Source organism: Neofelis nebulosa, chromosome 1 (assembly GCF_028018385.1).
Source record: "Neofelis nebulosa isolate mNeoNeb1 chromosome 1, mNeoNeb1.pri, whole genome shotgun sequence".
NCBI lineage: Eukaryota > Metazoa > Chordata > Mammalia > Carnivora > Felidae > Neofelis > Neofelis nebulosa.
In genome coordinates, this window is record NC_080782.1 from 156,966,044 (window position 1) to 156,976,238 (window position 10,195).

General features: G+C 35.4%; 1 protein-coding gene across 1 annotated transcript; it reads left to right on the forward strand.

Moving 5' to 3' along the window:
* The first annotated feature begins 7,821 nt into the window (after positions 1-7,821).
* LOC131518754 (SWI/SNF-related matrix-associated actin-dependent regulator of chromatin subfamily E member 1) lies at positions 7,822-9,202 on the forward strand. Its single transcript, XM_058741135.1, has one exon. The coding sequence runs from the start codon at positions 7,907-7,909 to the stop codon at positions 9,140-9,142; it is 1,236 nt and encodes a 411-aa protein (XP_058597118.1). The 5' UTR covers positions 7,822-7,906; the 3' UTR covers positions 9,143-9,202.
* Positions 9,203-10,195: the final 993 nt, after the last annotated feature.

Here is a 10,195-nt window from a genome sequence, read left to right on the forward strand (position 1 = left end):
AGTTCTATTTTCAACATTTTCAGAAACTTCCATACTTGTTCTCCTGAGTGGCTACACCAATTTGCATTCCCAGCAACCATGCAAGAGGGTTCCCCTTTTTCCTCATCCTCACCAACACTCGTTGTTTCTTGTGTTGTTAATTTATCCATTCTGACAGGTGTGGGTGATGTCTCATCATGGTTTGATTTATATTTCCCTGATGATAAATGATGGTCAGCAAATTTTCATGTGTTTGTTAGCCACCTTGATATCTTCTTTGGAAACGTGTCTTATGGTCATTTTTTATTTGGATTATTTTGTTTATTTGTATGTTGAGTTTGAAAAGTTCTGTATAGATTTTGGATACTAACCCTTTATCTGATATGTCATTTGCAAAATATTTTCTCTCATTCTGTAGGCAGGCTTTTAGTTTTGTTGATTGTTTGCTTTGTTGCCCAGAAGCTTTTTATCTTGATGAGGTCCCAGCCGTTCATGTTTGCTTTTATTTTTCTTAACTTTAGTGATGTGTCTGGTAAGAAGCTGCTCTAGCTGAGGTTAACAGGTTGCAGTCTGTGTTATTCTTTATTATTTTAATGGTTTCCTGTCTCATATTTAGATTTTTCATCCATTTTGAAGTTATACTTTTGTGTATGGTGTAAGAAAGTGGTCTATTTTCATTCTTCTGCATGTTGCTGTGTAGGTTTCCCCAACACCAATTGTTAAAGACACTGTCTTTGATCCATTGGATATTCTTTCCTGCTTTGTTGAAGATTAGTTGACCATACAGTTGTGGGTCCATTTCTGGATTTTCTATTCTATTCTATGGATCTATATATCTGGGTTTGTGCCAGTACCATACTGTCTTATTGAAATCTGGAATCGTAATGCCTCTAGCATTTGCTTTTTTTTTTTTCTTTCATTTTCAGGATTGCTTTGGCTATTTGAGGTCTCCTGCAGTTCCATATAAATTTTAGGATTTTTTGTTCAAGCTCTGCAGAAAAAAAAATGCTGGTAGTATTTTGATGGAGATTGCTTTACATGTGTAGATTGCTTTGGGTAGGATAGTGATAAAAACAATTGTTCTTCCAATCTACGAGCATGGAATGCTTTTTCATTTCTTTTGTCTTCTTTATTTCATAAGTGTTCAATACTTTTCAGAGTACAGATCTTTCACCTCTTTGTTTTATTTTTAGGTATCTTATTGTTATTAGTGCAATTGCAAATTCCTTGTTTTCTTTTTCTGCTGCTTAATTATTGGTGTATAGAAATGCTACAGATTTCTGGGCATTGATTTTATACCCAGTGACTGGGCTGAATTCATTTATTAGTTCTGGCATTATTTTGGTGGGGTCATTTGGGTTTTCTACAGAGTATCATGTCATCTGCAAATAGAGTAAGTCTGACTTCTTTCTTGCTGATTTGGGTGCATTTTATTTATTTTTCTTGTCTAATTCCCAAGGCTAAGTATTCCAGTATTATGGTGCATTTGAGTGTCTCAGTTGATTAAGCATCTAACTTTTATTTCAGCCCAGATCATGAGCTAATGGTTCATGAGATGGGCCCCTGCATTTGGTTCTATGCTGACATTGTGGAGATTGCTTGGGATTCTTTCTCCCTCTCTCTCTGCCCCTCCTCTCACTTGTGTTCTCTCTTTATCTCTCAAAACATATAAATAACTTTAAAAATATTTCCAGTAATATATTAAATAGTCATAATTAGAGTGGACATCCTTGTCTTTTGCCTGACCATTGAGGATATTAACTGTGGGTCTTTTTTATAAGGCCTTTAGTGATGTTCAGTTATGTTGTATCTATCCATACTTTGTTGAGGATTTTTACCAAGGATAGCTGCTGTGTTTTGCCAAATGGTTTTTCTGCATCTGATGAGAAGGTCATTTTGTTCTTGTCTTTCTTTTATTTTGTGATATATCAAATTGATTGATTTGCTAATATTGAACCACCGCTGTACCCCAGGAATAAATCCCACTTGGTCATGGTATTTTTTTTTTTTTAGTGTACCATTGGATTCAATTTGCTAGTATCTTGTAGATAATTTTATTTATTTATTTTGCTTACTATAACCTCCATCCTACTTTCTTCTTTATTGTGGTAAAATATACAAAACACAATTTTCATTTAAAATATTAGAGTCAGTGGTATTTAGTACATTCACAGACTATGCAACAATCACCCATATCTAGTTCCAGAACACATTCATCACCTCAAAAACAAACGTCATAATTTAAGCAGTCACTGCCCATTGTCCTTCTGCAACAGACCATGGCCAGAATTATAGTCAGCTTTCTGTATCTATGGATATGATTTTTCTAGATATTTCATATAAATGGAATTATTCATATGTAGCCTTCTGTGTCTAGCTTCTTTCACTAGGATAATATATTCTAGGTTCATCTATGTTGAGGCATGTATCAGTACTTTTTGCACACTTTCTACATTGAATAATATTTTAATACATCAATATATCAGATTTTGTTTATCCTTTCATCATTATTCTTTCCTGGAATAAGTTAGAAAACATTTGCTACTCTACATTTTTGTAATATATTTACAAAACCTGATGTTAATTCTTCTTTTTTTTTAAATTTTTTTAACGTTTATTTATTTTTGAGACAGAGAGAGACAGAGCATGAATGGGGGAGGGTCACAGAGAGAGGGAGACACAGAATCCGAAACAGGCACCAGGCTCTGAGCTGTCAGCACAGAGCCGGACGCGGGGCTCGAACCCACGGACTGTGAGATCATGACCTGAGACAAAGTCGGACGCTTAACCGACCGAGCCACCCAGGCGCCCCGTTAATTCTTCTCTAATAGTGTGCCAGAATTGAGCAGCAAAACCATCTGGTATTGTCCATTTTCTATATTGTACGTTTTTGATTACTTGTGCAATCTCTTACTTGTTGTGTGTAGAGATTTTCTGTTTTCTATTAATTCCCATTTACAAAAAAATAAATTCAAGATAGTTAACATATACTGCAGTATTGGTTTCAGGAGTAGAATTTAGTGATTTATCACTTACATTTAACACCCAGTTCACATCACAAGTGGTCTCCTTAATGCCCATCACCATTTAGCCCATTCCCCACAAACCTACCCTCTACCAACACTCTGTTGGTATATATATATATATACCAAAAAAAATATATATATATATATATATATATATATATATATATATATATGTATATATATATGTGTGTGTGTGTGTGTGTGTGTGTGTGTGTATATATATATATATATATATATATATATATATATAAATTACCCCAATGGGTTAATAAGGCATATATATATATATATATATATATATATATACACATATATACATATATATGTATATAAATTACCCCAATGGGTTAACAAGGCATAAAGAATTACAAAGCCATAGGATGCTCACACCCAAGTTTGGGTAAACAAGATTAGGTAATAAGTATAGAGAAGGTGAGGCAGGAGCCCCAGTATAGAGAGTGAGGGGCAAAGGCCCCAATATAGAACATAGGTATATGAAATAAATAGGATTAGGCATTCAGGGTGGAAGTGCCCCTCTCCCCCCCAATTTAGTACTATAGCAAAAAGCTGCTTTCACAGAGGGAAGGATCAAGTTAGGTAAACAGGTAATATGGGCCATAGACCACTGAACTGCACTGTGGATGAAGCTGCCCAGAGTGGAGATGATTAACAAAAGAAAAAGTGCCTTGTTAACCCTGAGGTCATATGTCCTACCTGTCTCATCCCCCTAGGCTAGCTAAGATAAACAGAGGTGGTGCCTCCTGTCCACTGTAAACAACCCCTACCCCCCCACTCCCTTGTGACAGGATTTTGTTTTGTATTAACAAAAACTCCTAGCCCCAAATATTTTCAAGATCTTCTTTCCCTCACATCCCTAAGTTAACGCTCAAATTTCATTGTCTCTTTGTGCATGTCCATCACCATGTTTGTAAGCCTTCTGATCCTAATAAAAATGGGGCAAGGACCCTTATTTGGGGCTCTTGTCTTTTCCTGGACATTAGCCATCTCTTGCTTTTCATCCTGCATCCCACTCTCTTGCTGGTCAAGAGAGAACTTTAGATTTAGAATATATATATAATATATATATATATATATATATATATATATATATCTCAACTGGAGATATATATATATATATATATATATATATATATATATATATATATTATATATATATTGTTGATGGGTAGTATTTGGCTTCTTTCCATAAATTTTTTATTGTTAATAGCATTGCTATAAGCATTGAGGTGCCTATGTCCCTTCCAATGAGAATCTTCGAATCCTTTGGACAAATATCTAGTAGTGCAGTTCCTGGGTCTTAGGGTAGTTCTATTTTTAATTTTTTGAGAAACCTTCAAACTGTTCTCCAGATTGGGTGCATCAGTTTGCATCCTCACCCACAGTAGCAAAGGGTTCCCCTTTCTCCACATCCTCACCAACATCTGTTGTTTCCTGAGTTGTTATCTGTAGCCATTATGACAGATATGAGAGGGTAACTTGTTGTGGTTTTGATTTATATTTCCCTGATTTTGAGTGATGTTGAGCATAGTTTCATGTTTCTGTTAGCCATCTGGATGTCTCCTTTGGAAAAATGTCTATTCATGTCTTCTGCTCATTTGTTCACTGGATTATTTGTTTTTTGGGTGTTGTTGAGTTCTTTATAGATTTTGGATACTAAACATTTATTTGACATGTTATTTGTAAATATCTTCTTCCTTTCCAGTGGTTGCTTTTAGTTTTGTTGTTTCCTTTGTTGTACAGGAGTTTTTATCTTGATGACGTCCCAGCAGTTCATTTTTACTTTTGTTTCCCTTGCCTCTGGAGACATATCTCATAAAAACTTGCTGCAGCTGAGGTCAAGAGGTTGCTGTCTGTTTCCTCCTCTTGGATTTTGATGGTTTCCTGTCTTAGATTTAGGTTATTTCACCCATTTTGTATTTATTTTGGGGTATGGTGTAAGATACTTGCCCAGTTTCATTCTTCTGCATGTCTCTGTCCAGTTTTCCCAGCGTTATTTGTTGATGAGACTGTCTTTTTTCCATTGGATATTCTTTCCTGCTTTGTCAAAGATTAGTTGGCCATACATTTGTGGGTCCAGTTCTGGATTCTTTATTCTATTCCATTAATCTATGTGTCTGTGTTTGTGCTGGTACCATACTGTCCTGATGATTACAGTTTTGTAAAAACAGACTAAAGTCCAGAAATGTGATGCCTCCTGCTTTGGTTTTCTTTTTCAACATTACTTTGGCTGTTCTGGGTCTTTACTGGTTCCAAAAAAATTGTAGGACTGTTTGTTCTAGCTCTGTAAAGAATGCTGGTTTTAGTTTGATAGGGATTGCATTGAATGTGTAGGTTGCTTTGATTAGTATATATATTTTGAATTAATGAGCAGGGAATGTTTTGCCATTTCTTTGTGTCTTTTTCAATTTCTTTCATACGACTTCTGTAGTTTTCAGTGTAAAGATCATTTACCTCTGGTTAGGTTTATTCCTAGGTATCTTAAAGGTTTTGGTGCAATTGTAAATGGGATAAATTCCTTGATTTCTCTTTCTGCTGCTTCATTATTGGTGTATAGAAATGTAACTGATTTCTCTACACTGATTTTATATCCTGTGACTTTCCCGAATTCACATATCAGTTGTAGCAGTTTTTTGGGTGGATTCTATCAGGTTTTCCAAGTAGAGTATCATATCATCTGAAAAGAGTGAATGTTTGACTTCTTCTTTGCCAATTTGTATGCATTTTATTTCTTTTTGTTGTCTGCTGGGGCCAGGACTTCCAGTACTATGTTGAACAACAGTGGTGACAGTGGGCATCTGTGTTGTGTTCGTGACCTTAGTGGAAAAGTTCTCAGGATTTCCACATTAAAGATGATATTAGCTGTGGGTCTTTCATATATGATCTTTATGATACTGAGTATGTTTCTTCTATGCCTACTTTCTTTATTGCTGTTTATCAAGAAAGAATACTGTATTTTGTCAATTGCTTTTTCTGCATGTATTGAAAGGATCATATGGTTCTTATCCTTTCTTTTATTAATATCATGTATCACATTGATTGAGTTGTAGATATTGAACCAGCCCTGCAGCCCAGGAATAAATCCCAGTTATCATGGTAAATAATTCTTTCAATACATTTTTGGATTTGATTTGCTAGTATCTTGTTGAGAATATTTGTATGTATGTCCATCAGGGAAATTGGTCTGTAATTTTCTTTTTAGTGAGGTCTTTATCTGCTTTTGAAATCAAAGTAATACTGGTGTCATAGAATGAGTTTGAAAGTTTTCCTTCTACTTCTATTTTTTTTTGGAATAGCTTCAAAAGAATAGGAATTAACTCTTCTTTAAATGACTTTGATAGATTATGTGTAAGAAGAAATTCCCCATTTAATCTTGTTTAATTAATTGTTCTCTGTAATAATCTTTTTTAAAAATTCATTTCAGGGCTCCTGGGTGGCTCAGTCAGTCAGGCATCTGACTTTGCTCAGGTCATGATCTCACAGTTCAAGCCCTGCGTTGGGTTCCCTGCCATCAGTGCCAGCCTGCTTCTTGTCCTCTGTCCCCTTACCCCCTGTCCTGTTTCTGCCCCTCCCCTGCACTCTGTCTCTCTCTCTCTCTCTCTCTTTCTCTCTCTCTCTCTGTCTCTTTCTCAAAAATAAACATTAAAAAATACATTTCAGTAGTATGTCTCCATTTTAATTTATGATTTCAAAGATTTGTTTTGTTTAACTTTTTAAAAGTCAATTTCCATAATGATTTGTCAATTTTGTGATCTCAAGATACCAGAATTTGGTTTTGATGATTCTATCATTTTTCTCTATTCTTTCTTTTTTTCTCCACACTAGCTTTTATTGTTTTCTTCCTTCAATAGCTTTTCATTTAGTTTGTTATTTTTCAAGTTCTGTAAAGTGACATGTTAGATGATTAACTTGCCATCTTTCTTTTTAACATAAATATTTAGAGTTTTAAATTTTCCTCTGAACACTGGAGTCATTGCAACGGATAAGTACTGATATTTATGTTTCACCATCATTTACCTAAAGTTACGTTCCATTTTACCTGCTAATTTTCATTTGACACAGTGCTTTTAAAAATTCATTGTTTAATTTCCATATATTTGTAATTATTTTTTTTCCTGCTATTTAATTTCATTATTGTAAAAAACTGCATATAACTCCAATCCTTCAAAAAATTTGTAGTCTAGCTTGTGGTCTATTATATGACTTATCCTGGAGAATGTTATTCTAATTGAACTGGAGAAGTTTGTGCTGTTTTGAGGCTGAAGGTGGTATATATGTATGTTAGTTGCCATAAATCAATAATGTTGAGATTCTCTTTTGTTTGATTTTTTTATAGTTGTTATCTATCTTTTTGAAAGTCATGTTATTAAAGCCTCCATCTCTTATTGTAGAACTGTGTATTTTTCCCTTCTCCCTTTTCATCTGTACATTTTTCTCAACACATTTTATGTATCTCTTAGTAGGTATGCATGTGCAAATAATTATATTTTCTTCATCATTGATAATTTTATCTGCACATACTATTATTTGTTTCTTGTAACAATGCTTGGCTTAAATTATATATTTTTTCTGATATTATTTTTGCTATCCTGTAACATTAGTTACTACTTGCATGAAATGTTTCTTCCATCTTTTACTTTCAATCTCTTTGTGTCTTTCAATCCAAAATGATCCATGTTATTGATAGTATATATTTGGACCTTTTTAATCCATTCTGCCATCTCTAATTTGTAATTTGATAATTTAATCCGTTAGAATTTTAGGTAATCTCGAGTAAGAAAAGACATAATTTGAAAGGAAAACGAGGCCGGAGCTACGGGCGCTTTTTCTGCCCGCGGTGTCTCAGATTCATTCTTAAGGAACTGAGAACTTAACCTTCCAAAATGTCAAAAAGACCATCTTATGCCCCACCTCCCACCCCAGCTCCTGCAACACAAATGCCCAGCACACCAGGGTTTGTGGGATACAATCCATACAGTCATCTCGCCTACAACAACTACAGGCTGGGAGGGAACCCGGGCACCAACAGCCGGGTCACGGCCTCCTCTGGTATTACGATTCCAAAACCCCCAAAGCCACCAGATAAGCCGCTGATGCCCTACATGAGGTACAGCAGAAAGGTTTGGGACCAAGTAAAAGCTTCCAACCCCGACCTAAAGTTGTGGGAGATTGGCAAGATTATTGGTGGCATGTGGCGAGATCTCACTGATGAAGAAAAACAAGAATATTTAAACGAATACGAAGCAGAAAAGATAGAGTACAATGAATCTATGAAGGCCTATCATAATTCCCCCGCATACCTTGCTTATATAAATGCAAAAAGTCGTGCAGAAGCTGCTTTAGAGGAAGAAAGTCGACAGAGACAGTCTCGCATGGAGAAAGGAGAACCTTACATGAGCATTCAGCCTGCTGAAGATCCAGATGATTATGATGATGGCTTTTCAATGAAGCATACAGCCACCGCCCGTTTCCAGAGAAACCACCGCCTCATCAGTGAAATCCTTAGTGAGAGTGTGGTGCCAGACGTTCGGTCAGTTGTCACAACAGCTAGAATGCAGGTCCTCAAACGACAGGTCCAGTCCCTAATGGTTCATCAGCGAAAACTAGAAGCTGAACTTCTTCAAATAGAGGAGAGACACCAGGAAAAGAAGAGGAAATTCCTGGAAAGCACAGATTCATTTAACAATGAACTTAAAAGGTTGTGTGGTTTGAAAGTGGAAGTGGATATGGAAAAAATTGCCGCTGAAATTGCACAGGCAGAGGAACAGGCTCGCAAAAGGCAGGAGGAAAGAGAAAAAGAGGCAGCGGAGCAAGCTGAACGCAGTCAGAGCAGCATGGTTCCTGAGGAAGAGCAAGCTGCCAGTAAGACCGAGGACAAGAAGGATGACGAGAGTGTCCCAATGGAGACAGAGGAGACACACCTTGAAGAAGCGACGGAGAGCCAACAGAATGGTGAAGAAGGCACATCTACTCCTGAGGACAAGGAGAGCGGGCAAGAGGGGGTGGACAGTATGGCTGAGGAAGGGACCAGTGATAGTAACACTGGCTCAGAGAGCAACAGTGCAACCGTGGAGGAACCACCAGCAGACCCCACACCGGAAGACGAGAAGAAAGAATAAATGTTGCCTTGTTTTATGTGTTCTAAATACTTTTTTAAATGAAAAAAAGATGTTTTTTGAGTTTAAAAAAAAAAAAAAAAAGAAAAGACATAATTTTGCCATGTTACAATTTGTTTTGTATGTATTTATATTTTTTCTTTTTTTAAATCCCAATAATTTATTTTATTTTATTTTGTCTTTTCTTATTTTGTTTTGTTTTATTTTGTTTTAGTTTGTAAGTTTTTATTTAAATTCCAGTTAGTTAATATACAGTGCAAGGTTAGTTTCAGGTGTACGATTTAGTGATTCAATGCTTACGTATAATATCCGGTGCTCATCACAAGTGTACTCCTTAATCCTCATCACCTATTTAACTCATTCTCCTATCACCTTCCTTCTGATAACTAGCAGTTTATTCTCTATAATTATGTGTCTGTTTCTTGGAATGCCCTCTCTTTCTTTCTTCCCCTTTATTCATTTGTTTTGTTTCTTAAATTCCACATATGAGTGATATCATTTGGTATTTGTTTTTCTCTGGCTGACTTATTTCACATAGTATAATGCTTTCTACTTCCATCCACATCGTTGTAAGTGGCCAGATTTCATTCTTATTTATGATTGAGTTATATATATATTTTTTTCACTGACAAATGAAGAAATATTTGGTGTATTAATATATATAATTATATAATATATATAATTACACTATATATATATATATATATATATATATATATATATATATGTATATATACCAAATCTTTCTTCATTTTTCAGTCAATGGACATTTAAGTTGTTTCCATAGTTTGGCTATTGTAGATAATGCTGAAATAAACAGAGGGGTGCATGTATCCCTTTGAATTAGTGTTTTTGTATTTTTGGGATAAATTCCACGTAGTGTGTGATTACTGGATCATATGGTCATTTTAATTTTATTTTTTTCAGAAACTTCCTTTCTGTTTTCTGCAGTGACCGCACCAGGTCTTATTTTCAAAGAATGCAAGTATGCTCCTTTTTCCCCACATCCTCACCAACACCTATTGTTTCTTGTGTTGTTAATTTTAGCCATTCTGA

Coding starts and splice junctions, on each gene's coding strand:
- LOC131518754 (XM_058741135.1), top strand. CDS start 7,907: ATGTCAAAAAGACCATCTTATGCCCCACCTCCCACCCCAGCTCCTGCA.